The sequence below is a fragment of the Lethenteron reissneri genome, chromosome 9 (genome assembly GCF_015708825.2).
Source record: "Lethenteron reissneri isolate LAM-NWPU_2019-01 chromosome 9, ASM1570882v1, whole genome shotgun sequence".
Taxonomy (NCBI): Eukaryota; Metazoa; Chordata; class Hyperoartia; order Petromyzontiformes; family Petromyzontidae; genus Lethenteron; species Lethenteron reissneri.
The window spans coordinates 9,680,664-9,705,070 of record NC_083787.1 but is presented as its reverse complement, the minus strand read 5'-3'; the positions used below and the strand labels follow the sequence as shown (position 1 = coordinate 9,705,070).

Sequence of the window (24,407 nt, the reverse complement as noted above, 5' to 3'; positions counted from 1 at the left end):
AGAGGTTTGTTTACTGAATTACTCTGTTAACTGCCATTAGATAACCTAAACATGGATGCATTTTATATCTGTCAATTTATATTCTTAGTTTTTTTCGGTAAAGTCACGTAGGTAAAAAAATTAAAAAGTAAAATAAAATAAAAATCACGACGTTTCGGAGGCAACACAAGCTTCCGTCTTCAGGTGTTGCCTCCGAAACGTCGTGATTTTTATTTTATTTTACTTTTTAATGTTTTTACCTACGTGACTTTACCGAAAAAACCTAAGAATATGAATCATTGCAGTCACGAAAGCTTCAAGGATCTGTCAATTTACATTCCATAAAGTAACGTGTACAGCGGCTAGGACAAATTCAGCACAAATTCATAATTGTCAAAGTATAAAATATCACCAATATTTAAACTTTTATCGTTGTCATCCCAGAGTGTTCCGACAGTGAGTTCCGCTGTGCCGATAAGAAGCATTGCATCCTTGGACATCTTTACTGTGATGGGGAGCCCGACTGTGCAGACCAGAGTGATGAGACTCCAAACTGCCAATGCCGCTCAGACCAAATACGTTGTGGCAATGGAACCTGCCTTGGAATAGTGTTCGTGTGTGATGGAGTCAACGACTGTGGAGACTATGCAGATGAAAGCAACTGCAGTGAGTTGAAGCATGGGATGTATACTTTAAGTTAAGAATTCCATATCTCAATGAAAATATCGGTATCATTTATAGGAAGGTTTTAATTGTCATTTTGTTTTTGCAGCTTGCACTCCGAATCAGTACAAATGCAATAACAGTAACACCGAATGTTTGGACCTGATCTATGTCTGCGATGGAGAAACTGACTGTAGCGATGGATCTGATGAAAACGACTGTGAAAGAGGTTTGTTTAGAGAATACCTCTATTAACTGCCATTCGATAACTTAAACATGTATGCATTTTATCTAAATATCTGTCAATTTACATTCCATGAGTAACTTTGACAGCGGCTCAGCCAAATTAAGCACAAATTCATAATTGTCAAAGTATAAAACGTCACCAATATTGAACCTTTTTATCATTGTCATCCCAGAGTGTTCTGACAGTGAGTTCCTGCTGTGCCGATAAGAAGCATTGCATCCCTGGACGTCTTTACTGTGATGGGGAGCCCGACTGTGCAGACCAGAGTGATGAGACTCCAAACTGCAAATGCCGTTCAGACCAAATCCGTTGTGGCAATGGAACCTGCCTTGGAATAGTGTTCGTGTGTGATGGAGTCAACGACTGTGAAGACTATTCAGACGAAATCAACTGCAGTGAGTTAAAACATGGAATGTATACTTTTAAATATGAAAGCTATTTCTCAATGTAAAATCTGTATCATTTATTGGAAGATTTTAATTGATTTTGTGTGTTTGCAGCGTGCAATGCGAACCAGTACAAATGCAATAACAGTAACACCGAATGTTTGGACCCACTCTACGTCTGCGATGGAGAAACTGACTGTCGCGATGGATCTGATGAAAGCGACTGTGAAAGAGGTTTGTTGACAGAATAACTCTATTAACTGCCAGTAGATAACCTAAATATTAATACGTCATATCTACATATCTGGCAATTTCCATTCCTATTCTTGGGTCTTTTGTTAAAGTCATGTACAGTGAGGGAAAAAAGTATTTGATCCTCTGCTGATTTTGTACGTTTGCCCACTGACAAAGAAATTATCAGTCTATAATTTTAATGGTAGGTTTATTTGAACAGTGAGAGACAGAATAACAACAAAATCCAGAAAAACGCATGTCAAAAAATGAATCAATTGATTTGCATTTTAATGAGGGAAATAAGTATTTGACCCCCTCTCAATCAGAAAGGTTTCTGGCTCCCAGGTGTCTTTTATACAGGTAACGAGCTGAGATTAGGAGCACACTCTTAAAGGGAGTGCTCCTAATCTCAGCTTGTTACCTTTATAAAAGACACCTGTTCACAGAAGCAATCAATCAATCTGATTCCAAACTCTCCACCATGGCCAAGACCAAAGAGCTCTCCAAGGATGTCAGGGACAAGATTCTAGACCTACACAAGGCTGGAATGGGCTACAAGACCATCGCCAAGCAGCTTGGTGAGAAGGTAACAACAGTTGGTGCGATTATTCGCAAATGGAAGAAACACAAAAGAACTGTCAATCTCCCTCGGCCTGGGGCTCCATGCAAGATCTCACCTCGTGGAGTTGCAATGATCATGAGAAAGGTGAGGAATCAGCCCAGAACTACACGGGAGGATCTTGTCAATGATCTCAAGGCAGCTGGGACCATAGTCACCAAGAAAACAGTTAGTAACACACTACGCCATGAAGGACTGAAATCCTGCAGCGCCCGCAAGGTCCCCCTGCTCAAGAAAGCACATATACATGCCCGTCTGAAGTTTGCCAATGAACATCTGAATGATTCAGAGGACAACTGGGTGAAAGTGTTGTGGTCAGATGAGACCAAAATGGAGCTCTTTGGCATCAACTCAACTCGCCGTGTTTGGAGGAGGAGGAATGCTGCCTATGACCCCAAGAACACCATCCCCACCGTCAAACATGGAGGTGGAAACATTATGCTTTGGGCGTGTTTTTCTGCTAAGGGGACAGGACAACTTCACCGCATCAAAGGGACAATGGACGGGGCCATGTACCGTTATATCTTGGGTGAGAACCTTCCCTCAGCCAGGGCATTGAAAATGGGTCGTGGGTGGGTATTCCAGCATGACAATGACCCAAAACACACGGCCAAGGCAACAAAGGAGTGGCTCAAGAAGAAGTACATTAAGGTCCTGGAGTGGCCTAGCCAGTTTTCAAACCTTAATCCCATAGAAAACCTGTGGAGGGAGCTGAAGGTTCCAGTTGCCAAACGTCAGCCTCGAAACCTTAATGACTTGGAGAAGATCTGCGAAGAGGAGTGGGGCAAAATCCCTCCTGAGATGTGTGCAAACCTGGTGGCCAACTACAAGAAACATCTGACCTCTGTGATTGCCAACAAGGGTTTTGCCACCAAGTACTAAGTCATGTTTTGCAGAGGGGTCAAATACTTATTTCCCTCATTAAAATGCAAATCAATTTATAACATTTTTGACATGAGTTTTTCTGATTTTGTTGTTGTTATTCTGTCTCTCACTGTTCAAATAAACTTACCATTAAACTTATATACTGATCATTTCTTTGTCAGTGGGCAAACGTACAAAATCAGCAGGGGATCAAATACTTTTTTCCCTCACTGTAGATAGGTTCAAAGAAAATAACAAAAACTAAGACTTTTAATCGCAACACAAGCGGTCGTCTTCAGGAAAAGGGGATTAGCTTCCAAGGCAAACTGTTTATAAGGGTTTGAAATTGGCGTAGCCTGTCAGCAGCCAATGATAATGTAAGCAGCCAACCCGACGGTGATTGGTTTTTCAGCAAAGGGCTGCCAGGGAAAAATTAGCATGTTAAAGAGAGATTAGCATGTTATTGGCAAATCGCAGAGTGTGAAAGCGTACGTTTGAAATGAGCGTAAAGCACAACTAACATCGGAAGGTGGTAGGATGGGAACATCATAGCCAATTATGACTTAAACTGGTTGATAACGTCCTTCCAATGATTGCTCAGTTTGTATCCATCTTCTCGGTGGAAATTGTGTCTGTGTCTATATATATGGATGGCATCATGAACGAATCCGTTGACAGCCAGTGGGCTTGCAAATTACCTTCGTCTTAGAGAAATCTATTTCCTGTGAGCCCACCGCATTAAAACAATTGTCATGGCATTACTGGGTGATGCCCCAGGACGACAGGGGGCGGAAGAGTGCCCAGATCTAGCTGGACCGTGGCACTAAGGTTGAACCCAGGGGGGCTCGTGACTGGAGGTATGGACCCCAGGACCCCCACGAGGGGGCTGGGGGGATGACGTGTCCACAGTCCAGGTCCTTCTCGAAGGTTTGAGAAGGAGGGCGTGGCTAGGGGCGGAGAGAGCTGGGACTGACTATATAAGCCGGACCCCCGAACCCACCACCTGAAGACCTGAAGCCGTCACCCTGAAAAGGAGCCCGAAGACAGGACCCAGACCCCAGCCGGGGTCGGGTCAAAGTTAACCTCCCCAGTGTTAGGGCGCATTAGCCCGGAGGATATACCTCTGTAGAGTATCGGGTGGAAGGAGCCGTTACCCCTTCGTGTTAAGGTCATTATTATAATAAACGTGTTGCCTCTATTAAGTCTCGCTCTTCATTCTACCCACTTCAACTGGCGTCAGAAGTGGCCAAATATGTAGCTAAATTGCTATTATGGAAACACGAAAAAAACTCGTACCAGGGCTCCGGAGGAAGAGGAGGACGACTCAACAGCCCAGGGGTTGGCATCCCCGGACGGGGGAGGAGAAGTGCCGCCGGCCGAGCTGCACACTGCCCGGCCGCCCGGTAGCTCACCATCGTCGGGGATGGGTGCTTCAGGTGGCGCACTCCCGCCTCGCCGAACTCCTGCACACGGCGGCATCCATCCTCGACAAGATACATCGCGGGGAGCCAGCGGCGGAGGAGGGAGGAGTGGAGCTGCGCGGGGCTGCAGTTCCCTCCCAAGATTTTTAATTTTTCCGCTAAAAGTGGGGGAACTTCCGCCGGAAGCCTCGGTCACCTAGATATCTTCGGGGCTTCCGCCCACGATTCCCACCAATCAGGAATTGCCACATCAAATTTGGCGCGACTGGCGGAAGGGGCCGCCATCTTACCTTCAGACGGCGGATCAGTTCCCGCCAAGAATTAAGTGGAGCGGGCCGCGTTTCGTCTCTCCAACAACGCCTGCCCATCCTCAAAGAATTCTACGCAGGTGGAGGCAACTGGGCGGCCTTCCAAAGAAAATTCTTCTCCAACTGCAAGATGGCGGGGTGGGGCGGAGGCGCTGCGAGCGCTCCCGGCCGCCCTGGACAACGACGCCCTGTCTGCCCTCATCACCATCTCGCGGGTGGATCACTCTACGTTGCAGCAAGCGCTGCAAAAGATGGCGGAGATTTATGGACCACCATCGGACACGCGCCGTCGCTTTTCTGCACGGAGGAGGGGTGAATCTGAGACACCCCTTAGCCTTCCGCAGTGCATTGTTGGCTTTGATGAAGGCCGCCTTCCCCCGCATGGACCACGTGGACATTGATGCTCTGGTCCTGGAGAAGATGCTGGCGTTGGCGTGGGACCTGCGGGTAGTCATACACGCCATTGACGTTGAAGACCTGTGCTCCCTCCGGGCTGCCAAGTGCATCCAGGTGCACTTGCTCCTACAGTGGGAAGCGGGCCTTGCGAGCCTGTGCTGCGCCGGACGAGGCGCGCAGTCCGCCGGAGGAGGCGGAACCCACCCGGGCCTTCGTGTCAACCCGGGACAGGGGATGGCGAGCGGACGACCGGCCATGTCAGGATAGCTCCAAGCAGCGGAGATGGACGTCACCGCAATGGGACCGGGCCGTCACCTGCTACAACTGCGGACTGCGGGGACACGTGTCATCAGGCTGTCATCGTCCCCTCATTCATCCTTATCTCGCGGCAACCTGAGGCGAGTCGCGCCACCATACACACACGGCCCCTGCCTTCACCTCATGCATCTCTTTGTGCCGGCTCACGCGTTCGTTGTGCATCGGGTGTAGGGGGGCCAGAATGCGCTCAATCCGCCTGGCCACTCCGACCGGGTCAGTGGTCGGAGCTGGTTCATAGGGTTGTTGTCGCGACCGCGGGATCCTCGGTCGTTATCGGTTCTATTGAGGGTGTCACTTTCCGGATGCTGGTCGATACGAGAGCATCGGCGACCATCATTTCGGAACTCATTTATAACATCTTACCCGAGAAATGCCGCTCCCTATACCCCGTTAAGGTGGCATGCTTCGCCGATAACGGGGGTTCATTGGGCATCATTGGCCAAATTACTGCCCAAATTTGTATTGGTGAAATTTAATTAATGGGCCTGATTCTGGTTTCCTCATCCCTTGCCGTTCTGTGCTTACTGGGGACTGATTTCTTGGGTCAGATGCCTATCAAAATTTTGATCGACCAGGCATGCATTGAATTGCCATCCAGCCATCGGTTGACATTCCTGCCCTCCCTCACTCGGTTGTGTACTGTCTACGCCACTGTGCAGGCACTGATGTTCCGGACAGTGCGCATTCCCCCTGGAGCGCAAATGCTTGTTCCCCTTCACTTGCGCAAACCACTCGATTCGGTGGCGATGGCAGGGGGAATCCTCTTGGGTCCATAGAAAATGGCTGTGCGGGGGTTGTAGCTGGTCGGGGCACAAACCATAGTGTCCAACGACAGGGAGCCCTTCATCCAGATCTTGAATGCCGGGTTGCGGACTTCCGTCATACCACAGGGTACCGTGCTCACTCACGCGACACCGGAACTCCAAGGTGATTTTGTTGTGGGGCATGTTGGGGCCGTGCCTCGGCCGCAGCCGCACGCGGATCTGGATGGACGGTGGTTGAATTCATTTTGCTCAGAGGCTGGCAACCTGTTAGAATCCCAGAGGGAAAAATTGCAGGCGCTCTTGCAGGAATTTACTGACGTTTTTAGCAAGATTAAATTTGACATTGGCACACTAACATATTAAGCCATCATATTGACACGGGTGATGCCGCTCCCATCCGGCAGAACCCCTATCAGTTGAGTCCAACGGAAAAGGAGCATGTCCGATTGACTGTTAATGACATTCAGCCTGTGGGGGGCTCCGATCGTCCTCATTAAAAAACATGATAGCAGCTTGCGATGTGTGGATTTTCGCAAACTGAATACAATTTCGGTAGCGGACGCTTATCCCCTTCTTCAGATGGACGAATCCCTGGATGCCCTGGCGGGTGCACTTTATTTTTCCACACTGGACCTTCTGTCCGGCTTTTGGCAATTGCCTCTGGATGAGGCCTCCAAGCCCCAAACGGCCTTTTGTATGCCACAGGGCCTTTTTTAATTCAACTGGCTCCCGATTTGCCTCCACTTTGCTCCAGCGACATTCCAGTGTCTCATGGAACTGGTCCTCACTGGGCTTCAGTGAGACTCATGTCTGATATATTTGGACGATGTTATCGTCTTTAGCCGCACGTTTGAGGAACACCTAGATCGCTTGGGGGCTGTCTTTGTTAAAATGCGAGTAGCCAATCTCAAATTCAAGCCCCAAAAATGTCACCTCTTGCGGGAATCCATGCGGTACCTCGGGCACGTCAGCCAATCAAGCATTGCCACTGACCCGGAGAAGACGGCTTGCGTCCAGACGTGGCCGACCCCCACGTCGGTGGGGGAGGTGCGGAGCTTTATCGGGTTTGCATCTTATTTTCGTCGGTTTATGGCAGGGTTTGCTTCCATCACTAAGCCCCTCCACGTGCTGATGGCCAAGGGCCAAAAATTTCATTGGGGGGAGGAGGCCGCATTTGTCGCGCTTCGTGAGTCATTGGTTAATGCCCCTCCCCTATGCTACTCCAACTTTGCCACACCGTTCATCCTCGACACAGATGCCAGCAACACCGGCATTGGTTGGGTAGAATGCGTCGTTGCATATGGCAGCAGAGTGCTGTCCCTGGCGGAGGAACGCTACTGCGTTACGCGCCAGAAGCTGCTAGCCATAGTTTTTTTTTTGTGCAGCAATACTGGCCATATCTATAAGGCAGACAGTTTACGGCATGGTCTGGTCACGCGGCGCTGCAATACGCGTTGCGAGTTGACCAACCATCCGGTTAACTCTCTCGCTGGCTGGAAGTCCTTCAGGACTATTCGTTCACCGTCACCTACCGGAAGGGTACCCAGCACTTGAACGCCGATGCTTTGTTGCGGTTACTACCGAGCGACGGATGCGCATGCTTCTTGGGCTCAGGGCGCTGTAAGCAGCCAGTTGACAGCTCGCCCCCACCTCTCGCGGCGTCAGCCAAAATGGCTTCCTCAGGGGTGGGTTCCTCCAAGGTGGCTGATGAGTGTGTCGCACAGGATGCCGTTCTCAGCTTCGACCTTGCTGATTGGGGATGACTCCAAGTGGAGGACGTTTACCTTCTAAAGTTGCGCCGCTGCGCTATGCGGCCTGATGGGGATAAGGGCCGTGGGGGATTTGCATCTGTTATCTTGCGCGATAGCCTCTTGATGAAATGGGATGACAGCGCGTGTTGATACCAGATCATCGTGTCCACCGCCCTGCGGGGTAAGACTGTATGGGCTGTCCATGAGCGCCTTTTGCACTTGGGGGTACACAAGACCCTTGCCACGCTCCAGCTTGACTTCTTTTGGCCAAGCATGGCAAAGGATGTGGCTGATTTACTGCAGGGCTGTGTGCAGTGTGCGCAACGGAAACTGCCAGCTAAGCCATCTTTGCAATCGATCCAAGTGTCCCGCATTAATGAGCTTGTTGCTCTGGACATCCTTGGTCCCTTTCCTGCCACCCCCCAGGGTAATAAGTACTGCTGGTTGGGGTGGAATATTTCTCATGCTGGCCTATGGCCTGGCCGCTCCCCAACCAGTTGGCGACGGCCATCACTGACGCCTTTCTCCATGTCTATGTCTTAGACAAGGGTGCTCCTGAGTGTCTTTTGACTAGGTGGGCTAGGGTATTTATTGTTGGGATGCTGTGTGGTTGCTGTTTGTTGTGGCTGTTTGTTGAGGCACACGTGCTTGGTTGTTGTTATGTTACCTGCTTCATTCGCTTTGAGGGGGAGTTGGCAGCCGGGACGGCTGGGTTCTACGAGGGGGGGAATGATGTAGTGGCATTACTGGGTGATGCCACTGCTCCCCGGATGTAGTGCCAGCCCCAGGACGCCAGGGGGTGGAAGAGTGCCTGGATCGAGCTGGGCTGTGGCACTCAGGTTGATTCCAGGGGGGCTCGTGACCGGAGGAATTCACCCCAGGACCACCAAGAGGGGGCTGGTGGGATGACGTGTCCACAGCCCAGGTCCTTCTCGAAGGTTTGAGAAGGAGGGCGTGGCTAGGGACGGAGAGAGCCGGGTCTGACTATATAAGCCGGACCCCTGAACGGGTCCGGCTGCTGTTGTATACTTGAAGACCCAAAGCCGCCACCTGAAGACCTGAAGAGGAGCCCTGAAGAAGAACCTGAAGATGGGACCCAGACCCTAGCCGGGGTCGGGTCGAAGTTAACCTCCCCAGTGTTAGTGCGCGTTAGCCCGGAGGATATACCTGTGTAGAATATCGGGTGGAAGGAGCCGTTACCCCTTCATGTTAAGGTCATTATTGTTATAATAAACGTGTTGCCTCTATTAGGTCTCGCTCTCCATTCTACCCACTACACAATGATCAGCCATGGCCGAGGTATTGGTCCTACCGTGTTTCAGATCTGCCTTATATTCACGAACATGGTCCGAGATATGTCGAATAGTTTCCCCAATGTAACTACTGCCGCAGACACAGCTTAGTTTGTAGATGCCGAGGTATTGCATGTCAGGAATTCTATGTACTGTGTTAAATCGAATCTGGATCTTGTGTTTGCTCATGATTTTGGAAATATTTTTAGTGACCCCTGCTATGTATGGCAAGGTGATGGTTTTGAATGGGTCCTCAGATGGTTCTTTCCCAACGGTTGGGGTGATAGCTTTATGGACTGTGTAGTCTGAATATCCATTCATCTTGAGAGCTTGGTGTATGTGTTCCAGTTAACTGGCTAGGTGATGACGGTCGGAAATACATTGAGCTCCATGGTGTAGAGTTTTGATGCGGGAATTCTTCTAGGATGGATGGTGGTGGGAGTCAGGTTTTAGGTAGGCATCCATATGGGCGGCTTTCCTGTAGACAGAGTGTCCTATTGAGCTATCTGGTCTCTTTTCGATTAAAACATCCAAGAATGGTAACTTGCCATCTTTTTCCACCTCCATGGTGAATTTGATGGCTGGGTGTATGGAATTTATGTGGTTGAGGAATTGGTTCAGAGCTGGTCGGCCATGTGGCCAGATGACGAACATGTCATCTATGTACCTCTTCCACAAGGACGGACAAAGAGTGGATGCCTGGATGGCATCTGTCTCAAATCTTTCCATGAAAACATGGGCTACAACTAGAAATAAGGGAGAACCCATTGGGGTACCTTCAACTTGTTTGTAGAATGTTCCATTCCAGGTGAAGTAAGTGTTGGTGAGGCAGGCAGTGCGAGTTGAGTACAGATGAGGTGGTCTTACCAGTGAATGGTTGTAAGGTCTCAGACAGAAATTGGGCCAGTTTGTAGGTGGGTGAGTCAATGGTGGAGACGATAGGACGAAGGGGTGTCCCTTCTTCATGTACTTTTTGGGAAGCCAAACGATCTGGGTAGTCTAGCAGCAGAGGGTTTTAAGGAAAATCGCTTGGTTCGTTCGATCAAAGATGTCGAATCAGTAAATATAGGGTTTTTTTGTTATTTTCTTTGAACCTATCTACGTGACTTTACCGAAAGACCCAAGAATATGAGTTCCTGCAGTCACGAAAGCTTTAAGTCAATATTTTATTTACATTCCATTAAGTAAATTGGACAGATGTAAGGCCAAATTAAGCACACAGTCATCAATGTCAAAGAATAACATTTCACCAATATTTATCCTGTCATCGTTGTCATACCAGAGTGTTCCAGCAGTGAGTTCCGCTGTGCCGATAAGAAGCATTGCATCCCTGGACATCTTTACTGTGATGGGGAGCCCGACTGTGCAGACCATAGCGATGAGACTGCAAACTGCCAATGCCGCTCAGACCAAATCCGTTGTGGCAATGGCACCTGCCTTGGAATAGTGTTCGTTTGTGATGGAGTCAACGACTGTGAAGACTATGCAGATGAAATCAACTGCAGTGAGTGAAAACATGGGATATATACTTTAAAATACGAATGCTATATCTCAATGTGAAATCTGTATCATTGATAGGAAGATATTAATTGACATTGTTTTTTCCAGCTTGCAATCCGAACCAGTACAAATGCAATAACAGCAACACCGAATGTTTGGAGCGCCTCTTCGTCTGTGATGGAGAAACTGACTGTAGCGATGGATCTGATGAAAGCAACTGTGAAAGAGGTTTGTATACAGAATAACTCTATTAACTGCCAGTAAATAACCTAAACATGGATGCGTTTTATCTACACATTTGTCAGTTTACATTCCATAAAGTAACTTGGGACAGATGCAAGGCCAATTAAGCACATGGTCATAATGTCAAAGTATAACATTTCACCAATATGTATCCTGTCATCGTTGTCATACCAGAGTGTTCCAACAGTGAGTTCCGCTGTGCCGATAAGAAGCATTGCATCCCTGGACGTCTTTACTGTGATGGGGAGCCCGACTGTGCAGACCAGAGCGATGAGACTCCCAGCTGCCATTGCCTCCCAGAGCTGCAACTTCCTTGTGGCAATGGGACCTGCCTGGCCAAGGACAGCTTCTGTGATGGAGTCAATGACTGTGGGGACTATTCTGATGAGACCAACTGCAGTAAGTCAAATGTCTATCAAAATACAAAAAATGTATTTGAATAAAGTCTACTTCTTTGGTAAACTATTGCTAAAAATCAATATTTACACGTGCTTTTGTCTTGCAGGTTGCTCTCCAAGCCAATTCACGTGCAGGAGCAGCAGGCTGTGCGTGGACTCGATGTTTGTTTGTGATGGAGAAACGGACTGCAGTGATGGATCTGATGAAATTGGCTGTGATATAGGTACGTTTCATCACGAGTGTGCTTTTATTACTGTTGTAATTTTTTGAAAATGATGCTTCATCATGGTCATTTAACGATACGCCTCATATTACTCCCAACAAAATAAATATATGAAAGGTGTTAGAAGTAACAAACACCAATAGTTGTCTATGATGTGACAATCCAGAGTGTGCAGTGAATGAGTTCCTTTGTGCTAACAAGAAGCAATGCATCTCTGGGCGGTTTTACTGCAATGGGGAGCCGGACTGCATGGACAAGAGCGATGAGACTCCGAACTGCAAGTGCCACGCAGACCAACAGCTGCCTTGTGGTAATGGGACCTGCCTGGCAATGGAGAGCTTCTGTGATGGAGTCAACGACTGTGGAGACTACTCAGATGAGGCCAACTGCAGTGAGTTTAATGTCTTTCCAATTGAAAACAATGAACAATTAAATAAGTCGTATTACATAAACTATTCATGAATAATTGATTGTCATTTTCTGTGCAGCTTGTTCACCAATTCAGTTCACATGCAGGAGCAGCAGGCTGTGCGTGGACTCAATGTTTGTTTGTGACGGAGAAACTGACTGCAGTGATGGATCAGATGAAATTGGCTGCGATATTGGTAACCTTCATGTTGATTTTTTTTATCATCATTATAAATATATTAAAATGAAAAGTGATTTATCCTCATCATAAAGAGACAGCTCCTAATACCACCAGCAAAGTAAATAAATGGACATTCAAATTCTAAAAACAAACACCAATTGTTAATTTCTGACAACCCAGAGTGTGCAGTGCGTGAGTTCCGATGTGCTAACAAGAAGCAATGCATACCTGGATGGTTTTATTGCAATGGAGAGGCCGACTGTGCAGACCAGAGCGATGAGACTCCCAGCTGCCATTGCATCCCAGAGCTGCAAATGCCTTGTGGAAATAGGACCTGCCTGGCAATGGAGAGCTTCTGTGATGGAGTCAATGACTGTGGGGACTACTCAGATGAGGCCAATTGCAGTGAGTAAAATGTCTATCAAAATACGAAACAATGTATATGAATAATGTGTACTTCTTTATTGAACCATTGCTTACAATCAATATTTACACGTGCTTTTGTCTTGCAGCTTGCTCTCCAAGCCAATTCACGTGCAGGAGCAGCAGGTTGTGTGTGGACTTGATGTTTGTTTGTGATGGAGAAACGGACTGCAGTGATGGATCTGATGAAATTGGCTGTGATATAGGTACGTTTCATCACGAGTGTGCTTTTATTACTGTTGTAATTTTTTGAAAATTATGCTTCATCATGGTCATTTAACGATACGCCTCATATTACTCCCAACAAAATAAATATATGAAAGGTGTTAGAAGTAACAAACACCAATAGTTGTCTATGATGTGACAATCCAGAGTGTGCAGTGAATGAGTTCCTTTGTGCTAACAAGAAGCAATGCATCTCTGGGCGGTTTTACTGCAATGGGGAGCCGGACTGCATGGACAAGAGCGATGAGACTCCGAACTGCAAGTGCCACGCAGACCAACAGCTGCCTTGTGGTAATGGGACCTGCCTGGCAATGGAGAGCTTCTGTGATGGAGTCAACGACTGTGGAGACTACTCAGATGAGGCCAACTGCAGTGAGTTTAATGTCTTTCCAATTGAAAACAATGAACAATTAAATAAGTCGTATTACATAAACTATTCATGAATAATTGATTGTCATTTTCTGTGCAGCTTGTTCACCAATTCAGTTCACATGCAGGAGCAGCAGGCTGTGCGTGGACTCAATGTTTGTTTGTGACGGAGAAACTGACTGCAGTGATGGATCAGATGAAATTGGCTGCGATATTGGTAACCTTCATGTTGATTTTTTTTATCATCATTATAAATATATTAAAATGAAAAGTGATTTATCCTCATCATAAAGAGACAGCTCCTAATACCACCAGCAAAGTAAATAAATGGACATTCAAATTCTAAAAACAAACACCAATTGTTTATTTCTGACAACCCAGAGTGTGCAGTGCGTGAGTTCCGATGTGCTAACAAGAAGCAATGCATACCTGGATGGTTTTATTGCAATGGAGAGGCCGACTGTGCAGACCAGAGCGATGAGACTCCCAGCTGCCAGTGCATCCCAGAGCTGCAACTGTCTTGTGGCAATGGGACCTGCCTGGCAAAGGAGAGCTTCTGTGATGGAATCAACGACTGTGGGGACTACTCAGATGAGGCCAACTGCAGTGAGTTTAATGTCTTTCCAATTAAAAACAATGTATACCAATTAAATAAGTCTTGTTACATAAACTATTGTTTAATAATTGCTTCTCATTTTCCTTGCAGCTTGTTCACCAATTCAGTTCACATGCAGGAGCAGCAGGCTGTGCGTGGACTCGATGTTTGTTTGTGATGGAGAAACGGACTGCATTGATGGATCAGATGAAATTGGCTGCGATATCGGTAACTTTAACATCGATTGTTTTTCTTCTTAGAATGAATGTATTAAAATAAAACGTGTTTATGGTCGTCCTAAAGAAACGTAGCTCTGAGTACCACCAGAAAAGGAAATATATGGACATTAAAGTAAAAATAAACACCCATTAACTTGTATTTGTGACAATTCAGAGTGTGCAGTGCATGAGTTCCGCTGTGCTAACAAGAAGCAGTGCATACCTGGATGGTTTTGTTGCAATGGAGAGGCCGACTGTGCAGACCAGAGCGATGAGACTCCCAGCTGCCATTGCATCCCAGAGCTGCAAATGCCTTGTGGAAATAGGACCTGCCTAGCAATGGAGAGCTTCTGTGATGGAGTCAATGACTGTGGGGACTACTCAGATGAGGCCAATTGCAGTGAGTAAAATGTCTATCAAAATACGAAACAATGTATATGAATAATATGTACTTCTTTATTGAACCATTGCTTACAATCAATATTTACACGTGCTTTTGTCTTGCAGCTTGCTCTCCAAGCCAATTCACGTGCAGGAGCAGCAGGTTGTGTGTGGACTTGATGTTTGTTTGTGATGGAGAAACGGACTGCAGTGATGGATCTGATGAAATTGGCTGTGATATAGGTACGTTTCATCACGAGTGTGCTTTTATTACTGTTGTAATTTTTTGAAAATGATGCTTCATCATGGTCATTTAACGATACGCCTCATATTACTCCCAACAAAATAAATATATGAAAGGTGTTAGAAGTAACAAACACCAATAGTTGTCTATGATGTGACAATCCAGAGTGTGCAGTGAATGAGTTCCTTTGTGCTAACAAGAAGCAATGCATCTCTGGGCGGTTTTACTGCAATGGGGAGCCGGACTGCATGGACAAGAGCGATGAGACTCCGAACTGCAAGTGCCACGCAGACCAACAGCTGCCTTGTGGTAATGGGACCTGCCTGGCAATGGAGAGCTTCTGTGATGGAGTCAACGACTGTGGAGACTACTCAGATGAGGCCAACTGCAGTGAGTTTAATGTCTTTCCAATTGAAAACAATGAACAATTAAATAAGTCGTATTACATAAACTATTCATGAATAATTGATTGTCATTTTCTGTGCAGCTTGTTCACCAATTCAGTTCACATGCAGGAGCAGCAGGCTGTGCGTGGACTCAATGTTTGTTTGTGACGGAGAAACTGACTGCAGTGATGGATCAGATGAAATTGGCTGCGATATTGGTAACCTTCATGTTGATTTTTTTTATCATCATTATAAATATATTAAAATGAAAAGTGATTTATCCTCATCATAAAGAGACAGCTCCTAATACCACCAGCAAAGTAAATAAATGGACATTCAAATTCTAAAAACAAACACCAATTGTTTATTTCTGACAACCCAGAGTGTGCAGTGCGTGAGTTCCGATGTGCTAACAAGAAGCAATGCATACCTGGATGGTTTTATTGCAATGGAGAGGCCGACTGTGCAGACCAGAGCGATGAGACTCCCAGCTGCCATTGCATCCCAGAGCTGCAAATGCCTTGTGGAAATAGGACCTGCCTGGCAATGGAGAGCTTCTGTGATGGAGTCAATGACTGTGGGGACTACTCAGATGAGGCCAATTGCAGTGAGTAAAATGTCTATCAAAATACGAAACAATGTATAGGAATAATGTGTACTTCTTTATTGAACCATTGTTTACAATCAATATTTACACGTGCTTTTGTCTTGCAGCTTGCTCTCCAAGCCAATTCACGTGCAAGAGCAGCAGGCTGTGTGTGGACTCGATGTTTGTTTGTGATGGAGAAACGGACTGCAGTGATGGATCTGATGAAATTGGCTGTGATATAGGTACGTTTCATCACGAGTGTGCTTTTATTACTGTTGTAATTTTTTGAAAATGATGCTTCATCATGGTCATTTAACGATACGCCTCATATTACTCCCAACAAAATAAATATATGAAAGGTGTTAGAAGTAACAAACACCAATAGTTGTCTATGATGTGACAATCCAGAGTGTGCAGTGAATGAGTTCCTTTGTGATAACAAGAAGCAATGCATCTCTGGGCGGTTTTACTGCAATGGGGAGCCGGACTGCATGGACAAGAGCGATGAGACTCCGAACTGCAAGTGCCACGCAGACCAACAGCTGCCTTGTGGTAATGGGACCTGCCTGGCAATGGAGAGCTTCTGTGATGGAGTCAACGACTGTGGAGACTACTCAGATGAGGCCAACTGCAGTGAGTTTAATGTCTTTCCAATTGAAAACAATGAACAATTAAATAAGTCGTATTACATAAACTATTCATGAATAATTGATTGTCATTTTCTGTGCAGCTTGTTCACCAATTCAGTTCACATGCAGGAGCAGCAGGCTGTGTGTGGACTCGATGTTTGTTTGTGATGGAGAAACGGACTGCAGTGATGGATCTGATGAAATTGGCTGTGATATAGGTACGTTTCATCACGAGTGTGCTTTTATTACTGTTGTAATTTTTTGAAAATGATGCTTCATCATGGTCATTTAACGATACGCCTCATATTACTCCCAACAAAATAAATATATGAAAGGTGTTAGAAGTAACAAACACCAATAGTTGTCTATGATGTGACAATCCAGAGTGTGCAGTGAATGAGTTCCTTTGTGCTAACAAGAAGCAATGCATCTCTGGGCGGTTTTACTGCAATGGGGAGCCGGACTGCATGGACAAGAGCGATGAGACTCCGAACTGCAAGTGCCACGCAGACCAACAGCTGCCTTGTGGTAATGGGACCTGCCTGGCAATGGAGAGCTTCTGTGATGGAGTCAACGACTGTGGAGACTACTCAGATGAGGCCAACTGCAGTGAGTTTAATGTCTTTCCAATTGAAAACAATGAACAATTAAATAAGTCGTATTACATAAACTATTCATGAATAATTGATTGTCATTTTCTGTGCAGCGTGTTCACCAATTCAGTTCACATGCAGGAGCAGCAGGCTGTGCGTGGACTCAATGTTTGTTTGTGACGGAGAAACTGACTGCAGTGATGGATCAGATGAAATTGGCTGCGATATTGGTAACCTTCATGTTGATTTTTTTTATCATCATTATAAATATATTAAAATGAAAAGTGATTTATCCTCATCATAAAGAGACAGCTCCTAATACCACCAGCAAAGTAAATAAATGGACATTCAAATTCTAAAAACAAACACCAATTGTTTATTTCTGACAACCCAGAGTGTGCAGTGCGTGAGTTCCGATGTGCTAACAAGAAGCAATGCATACCTGGATGGTTTTATTGCAATGGAGAGGCCGACTGTGCAGACCAGAGCGATGAGACTCCCAGCTGCCATTGCATCCCAGAGCTGCAAATGCCTTGTGGAAATAGGACCTGCCTGGCAATGGAGAGCTTCTGTGATGGAGTCAATGACTGTGGGGACTACTCAGATGAGGCCAATTGCAGTGAGTAAAATGTCTATCAAAATACGAAACAATGTATAGGAATAATGTGTACTTCTTTATTGAACCATTGTTTACAATCAATATTTACACGTGCTTTTGTCTTGCAGCTTGCTCTCCAAGCCAATTCACGTGCAAGAGCAGCAGGCTGTGTGTGGACTCGATGTTTGTTTGTGATGGAGAAACGGACTGCAGTGATGGATCTGATGAAATTGGCTGTGATATAGGTACGTTTCATCACGAGTGTGCTTTTATTACTGTTGTAATTTTTTGAAAATGATGCTTCATCATGGTCATTTAACGATACGCCTCATATTACTCCCAACAAAATAAATATATGAAAGGTGTTAGAAGTAACAAACACCAATAGTTGTCTATGATGTGACAATCCAGAGTGTGCAGTGAATGAGTTCCTTTGTGATAACAAGAAGCAATGCATCTCTGGGCGGTTTTACTGCAATGGGGAGCCGGACTGCATGGACAAGAGCGATGAGACTCCGAACTGCAAGTGCCACGCAGACCAACAGCTGCCTTGTGGTAATGGGACCTGCCTGGCAATGGAGAGCTTCTGTGATGGAGTCAACGACTGTGGAGACTACTCAGATGAGGCCAACTGCAGTGAGTTTAATGTCTTTCCAATTGAAAACAATGAACAATTAAATAAGTCGTATTACATAAACTATTCATGAATAATTGATTGTCATTTTCTGTGCAGCTTGTTCACCAATTCAGTTCACATGCAGGAGCAGCAGGCTGTGCGTGGACTCAATGTTTGTTTGTGATGGAGAAACGGACTGCAGTGATGGATCAGATGAAATTGGCTGCGATATCGGTAACCTTCATGTTGATTTTTGTTCATTATCATTATAAATATATTAAAATGAAAAGTAATTTATCCTCATCATAAAGAGACAGCTCCTAATACCACCAGCAAAGTAAATATATGGACATTCAAATTCTAAAAACAAACACCAATTGTTTATTTCTGACAACCCAGAGTGTGCAGTGCGTGAGTTCCGCTGTGCTAACAAGAAGCAGTGCATACCTGGACGGTTTTATTGCAATGGAGAGGCCGATTGTGCAGACCAGAGCGATGAGACTCCCAGCTGCCATTGCATCCCAGAGCTGCAAATGCCTTGTGGAAATGGGACCTGCCTGGCAAAGGAGAGCTTCTGTGATGGAGTCAATGACTGTGGGGACTATTCAGATGAAGCCAATTGCAGTGAGTGAAATGTCTATCAAAATACGAAACAATGTATATGAATAATGTGTACTTCTTTATTGAACCATTGCTTACAATCAATATTTACACGTGCTTTTGTCTTGCAGCTTGCTCTCCAAGCCAATTCACGTGCAGGAGCAGCAGGCTTTGTGTGGACTTGATGTTTGTTTGTGATGGAGAAACGGACTGCAGTGATGGATCTGATGAAATTGGCTGTGATATAGGTATGTTTCATCACGAATGTGCTTTTATTACTGTTGTAATTTTTTGAAAATGATGCTTCATCATGGTCATTTAACGACGCACCTCATATTACTCCCAACAAAATAAATACATGAAAGGTTTTAGAAGTAACAAACTAACACCAATAGTTGTCTATCATATGATAACCCAGAGTGTGCAGTGAATGAGTTCCGTTGTGCTAACAAGAAGCAATGCATCTCTGGGCGATTTTACTGCAATGGGGAGCCGGACTGCATGGACAAGAGCGATGAGACTCCGAACTGCCAGTGCCACACAGAGCTGCAACTTCCCTGTGGCAATGGGACCTGCCTGGCGATGGAGAGCTTCTGTGATGGAGTCAACGACTGTGGAGACTACTCAGATGAGGCCAACTGCAGTGAGTTTAATGTCTTTCCAATTGAAAACAATTAACAATTAAATAAGACTTGTTACATAAACTATTCATGAATAATTAATTGTCATTTTCCTTGCAGCTTGTTCATCAATTCAGTTCACATGCAGGAGCAGCAGGCTGTGCGTGGACTCAATGTTTGTTTGTGACGGAGAAACAGACTGCAGTGATGGATCAGATGAAATTGGCTGCGATATTGGTAACCTTCATGTTGATTTTTTTTATCACCATTATAAATATATTAAAATGAAAGTATTTTCCTTTTCATTTCTTTTTTTTTCAGTTTCATGTATTGGTATAGCCCTGTGAGCCATTCGGCTCTTGAATCTGGTGCAACCGCAACAAACAAAAAAAACATGAACAAGAAAACATCTTTAAGTGACTATGTGCCAGCAGAAAAATCCAGGAAAAAAGCTGCAAAGTCTTCCAGAAAAAAAGCACCATACACCAACGCTGTGCAAAAATCCCAGTGGGATGCAAGTCAAACAACCACAAGACAACTTAGATTAAAGCCATCATTCTAACTCCGTACTACAACAAGCAAACCAAAGTTTTTTGGTTTGGCCATGTCACCAAAACAAAGCCATAAGCAATGTAACAGTGATCATAGGAACTGTGATCGAAATTTCACAATAAACGACATAAACAACATGTACCACCAAACGCTGTAGCCATAGCTGGCTGCATGAGTCACTCCACAACAGCAGGAGCATCAGTAGGAGTATCAACATTTTTCAAATGCACCTTTAAAGATCAGCACACTAAATCAAAACACAAGATCATACGTTGCAGCAGTCATCCGGAATGAAAGCATTTGATTTTAGGCCACTGAATAGCAGTAGCAGCTAGGGGTGTACAACTCCTCTAGAGCAGTTTTGAGTGAAGATCTCACAGGTAGTGATTCAAGTTGCAGTTAATTGGCAATTGCATTCCAGACCCTGGGGGCCTCAATAGCAAAGGCCCTTCCTCCAGTATTTGTACGGCAATAAGGAATGTGAAGCTGGTAAATGAGCGAAGACCTTAGGTCACATTGTTCTTCGAAACAGAGAGGAGATCCAGCAGGTAGTCTGAGATTTTTTTGTAAGTACATCGTGAATAAATAAGATCTGGTGCACAAGCCGTCGAACATTAAGAGATGTTAAGTTTGACCCAATGTAGAGATCACAGTGGTGAGTCCTATATGGGCAGTTCAATTCGAAACTTACGGCCGAGTGATAAATTGAGTCAAGCTTCCTCAGTGCAGTGCTTGCGGCTGATTTGTATACGATGTCACAGTAATCAAGTAGAGGCAGTATGGTAGCTTTTATCAATTCCAAACGGAACATAGGGGGGAAGCAGTGCTTGTGTAGATACAGAAAACCAATTTTTATTTTTGTCTTTTAACCAATATAATCAATGTGATCTTCAAAATTAAGTTTTGAATCCAGGATGACCCCAAGATACTTATAGATCTTGACTTGCTCTATTTGATAATTATTTAAGGAATGTAATGGGGGGAAAATAAATTCCTGCTTTAGTCCTGGTGAGAAGCATAGCACCTTGGTTTTGGAGGAATTCAGGACTAGTTTAAGAGCAACTAGCTGATGTTGTAGTTTGTGGAAATCACCCTGGAGCTTAGCAATCACGTCATCCGGAGAGCGGCCAGCAGTAATCAGTATTGTGTCATCTGCAAAAAGAGTTACCCTGGAATGATCCAGGTCAGTGCCCAAGTCATTGACATAAAGAGAGAGCAAGAGGCGGCCGAGGATGGAACCCTGTGAGGTAGGACAGTTGTTTCAGAACATTACTTTCGTGAATTGGCTGGAAACTAAATTCGTTTAATGTTTGGACAGGGGTGTAGGAATTTGCATGGGCAGAGGTGACTCCCAATACATTATCAAAAAGGTTTCCAGCTTCAGAAAAATGAAGGTTAAAATTGTCTACTATTTTTTTGGGCTCTGAAAAATATTCCCCGTTTCGGTTAAGCTCAACGGGCAGATGATCTGTTTGGATGCCTTTTCGATACATTTGATTGTTTTCCAGAAGATCCTGGCATTTCCAGGTGATTCCAGGAGAGTGGAGGAAAAGTAGGCATTTTTTGCATGCTGTATTTTTTTTACACATCTATTCCTTAAAATCCTGTATTCTAGCCGGTCATTGACCAAATTATTTTTCTGAGCACATGCCCAAGCCTTGTCCCTAGTTTTCATGAGCTGAGTAATCAGAGGATCAAACCATGGTGGGCGGTTGGCTCCAGTTTTAAATCTAACCAACGGAGCATGTTTGTTAATAATTTGGAGAAACGTGTACCTGAAGGTCTCCCAAGCTGTAGTCAGGTTGGGGATATCACAGACCTCGTCAATATCCGCGTGAAGCACATCATTAGTAAATGCCTGAGAGCTGAAGTGTATCATGAAGTGCTTCTCAACCAATTTAGGGGGGGGGGGGGGGCTTTGGGTCTGGCTGATGATCTCACCCCAAATATGAAGGAGTGATCACTAAGGTTATTACCCAGAACACCAGTCAGTGCGAAATTGTGAGGGGCATTCGTCAATAGGATGTCAAGCAGAGATTACTGTCCTGGCTTTTTAGGTTGGGTCTTGTGGGGACATTTATTAATTGAAACAGGTTAAATTCATCTGCAAAATGTGTGGCCACGGCCGGCGGGTTTAGCCAATTCCAATTTAGATCACACACTAACACTATTACACCTTTAGGGAGGCCCCCAAGAAGCTCTCCCAATGCAGACGCAGCTTCAACATCCTTCCCACTAGGCGGTCTATAGCAGCACACTACCAATATCTGTTGATTATTTGGGAGAGTTATTCTAAGAGCCAGACCTTCAAAGCAACATTTTTTTTTAAACAAGGAGTGAGCTGGTGAACAGTATTACAAACATAGATGGCAACTCCACCTCCTTTAGATCCTCGGTCAAGCCGAAAAGGGTTGTATTTGTCAATCGTAATCTGCAAGTCATTGACGGCCGGAGTGAGAAATGTTTCTGTTAGGCAAAAAATGTATGGGTCCAGATTTGCCACTTCTAGTTTTAGTTGACTTAATTTAATCACAAGCCCTCTGATATTGATGTGTAGAACACCGACACCTTTTCTGCCAGAAAAATCTAAATAATGATACGAGTTCTTTACATTTGGGCCAGGATGAAGCACAATACCTCCAAAAAATAGGAAAAGTTGAATTAATAGTTTGCACAGGTATTTTCTGTGAAAGGACGAAGAGCGGCGAACCTTAGACAAATAGCAGCTGCTCGCAGATGGTGATATTTTTAAGAGCAGAATGAAGTTTGGAAGGAGTGCTGGTGAAGTTATGGGACAAAGATAGGGTTTAAAAGGATACAATAATGGAGTGTAGAAGTGTCTATAAGCTGTTTCATTAGCAGGTGTAGTGGCAAATTGAGCAACAAGTATGGACGCAAAGTAACGAGCGTAGCCGTTTGTAGAGTTGAGTGTGGCACTAGATGTGGCCAGGAGGGACATCAGTAGGATACACACCAGGAGAATTGCCATCTTTAAAATATCAGGGTTACACACAGTTTAACACCGAGGCAAAAAACTAAAATATATACTTGTAGGCCGAGCGCGAGAAAACGTCTTGCTGCATTCGTCACACATGTACGACCGTGGCAATGTTGCCTTGGCAGGAACATTGCTTGGGGTCCATGGCAATGTTTCCTTAACAGGAACACAGTTAACCAGACAACGTATAATAAACATCACCACTGGGAAGACAAAGGCGGCCAGGCGTGGTGCTGGCCACCCACCCCCTCGTGCGCTGTGCCGGCCTTTATAGGTGCTCTCTAACAGCACATGCAACCTGCAGTCTGTTAAGGCGATACGGTGAATGTCTCTGTTTTTGCCTACACGTGTTCCATGTGTGTGTACGCGTATAGCCGACGTTTCGCTGGAGGCTACAGCCAGCATATTAACGAGACCTCACTCAGGCTGCGCCACGTGCATTATTAACTAGGCCTCACTCAGGCTGCGCCACGTGCGCGATTAACTAGGCCTCACTCAGGCTGCGCCACGTGCATTATTAACTAGGCCTCACTCAGGCTGCGCCACGTGCGCGATTAACTAGGCCTCACTCAGGCTGCGCCACGTGCATTATTAACTAGGCCTCACTCAGGCGGCGCCACGTGCGCGATTAACTAGGCCTCACTCAGGCGGCGCCATGTTCATTATTAACTAAGCCTCACTCAGGTGGCGCCACGTGCACGATTAACTAGGCCTCACTCAGGCTGCGCCACGTGCGCGATTAACAAGGTCTCACTCAGGCTGCGCCACGTGCATTATTAACTAGGCCTCACTCAGGCTGCGCCACGTGCGCGATTAACTAGGTCTCACTCAGGCTGCGCCACGTGCATTATTAACTAGGCCTTACTCAGGCGGCGCCACGTGCGCGATTAACTAGGTCTCACTCAGGCTGTGTCATGTGCATTATTAACTAGGCCTTACTCAGGCTGCGCCATGTGCATTATTAACTAGGCCTCACTCAGGCTGCGCCACGTGCGCGATTAACTAGGCCTCACTCAGGCGGCGCCACGTGCATTATTAACTAGGCCTCACTCAGGCTGTGTCATGTGCACTATTAACTAGGCCTCACTCAGGCTGCGCCACGTGCACGGTTAACTAACACACCCAGCTCACTTACACTCACACAGCTCACTCACACACGGTGATTTATCCTCATCATGAAGACACACAGCTCCTAATACCACCAGCAAAGTAAATTAATGGGCATTCAAAGTCTAAAACAAACACCAATTTTTTTTATTTCTGACAACCCAGAGTGTGCAGTGAATGAGTTCAGCTGTGCTAACAAGAAGCAGTGCATACCTGGATGGTTTTATTGCAATGGAGAGGCCGACTGTGCAGACCAGAGCGATGAGACTCCCAGCTGCCAGTGCCTCCCAGAGCTGCAACTTCCTTGTGGCAATGGGACCTGCCTGGCAAAGGAGAGCTTCTGTGATGGAGTCAACGACTGTGGAGACTACTCTGATGAGGCCAACTGCAGTGAGTTTATTGTCTTTCCAATTGAAAACGATGTATACCACTTAAATAAGTCTTGTTACATAAACTATTGTTTAATAA

The 24,407-nt window shown here is 45.6% G+C and overlaps 2 protein-coding genes across 3 annotated transcripts in view; both read left to right on the top strand.

Moving 5' to 3' along the window:
• Positions 1-841: 841 nt before the first annotated feature.
• Positions 842-16,935, top strand: LOC133340357 (low-density lipoprotein receptor-related protein 2-like). Its single transcript, XM_061548501.1, has 24 exons — positions 842-871; positions 1,062-1,284; positions 1,390-1,509; positions 10,525-10,746; positions 10,851-10,970; positions 11,160-11,384; positions 11,491-11,607; positions 11,774-11,998; positions 12,096-12,212; positions 12,377-12,601; positions 12,709-12,825; positions 12,992-13,216; positions 13,314-13,430; positions 13,595-13,819; positions 13,920-14,036; positions 14,202-14,426; positions 14,534-14,650; positions 14,817-15,041; positions 15,139-15,255; positions 15,420-15,644; positions 15,752-15,868; positions 16,035-16,259; positions 16,357-16,473; positions 16,640-16,935. Exons 1-24 carry the CDS (start codon positions 842-844, stop codon positions 16,933-16,935), a joined length of 4,089 nt encoding a protein of 1,362 aa, XP_061404485.1.
• Positions 16,936-16,969: 34 nt separating this feature from the next.
• The window catches only part of LOC133339943 (low-density lipoprotein receptor-related protein 2-like), a 30,598-nt gene continuing 23,160 nt past the window's right edge, over positions 16,970-24,407 (top strand). For both annotated transcript variants that reach the window (XM_061548058.1, XM_061548053.1), the window contains exons 1-10: positions 16,970-17,078; positions 17,243-17,467; positions 17,575-17,691; positions 17,858-18,082; positions 18,180-18,296; positions 18,462-18,686; positions 18,794-18,910; positions 19,081-19,305; positions 19,403-19,519; positions 24,105-24,329. In XM_061548058.1, the coding sequence (XP_061404042.1) occupies positions 17,015-17,078; positions 17,243-17,467; positions 17,575-17,691; positions 17,858-18,082; positions 18,180-18,296; positions 18,462-18,686; positions 18,794-18,910; positions 19,081-19,305; positions 19,403-19,519; positions 24,105-24,329 (1,657 nt within the window). In that variant the 5' untranslated portion in view covers positions 16,970-17,014. The remainder of the gene's footprint in view (positions 17,079-17,242; positions 17,468-17,574; positions 17,692-17,857; positions 18,083-18,179; positions 18,297-18,461; positions 18,687-18,793; positions 18,911-19,080; positions 19,306-19,402; positions 19,520-24,104; positions 24,330-24,407) is intronic.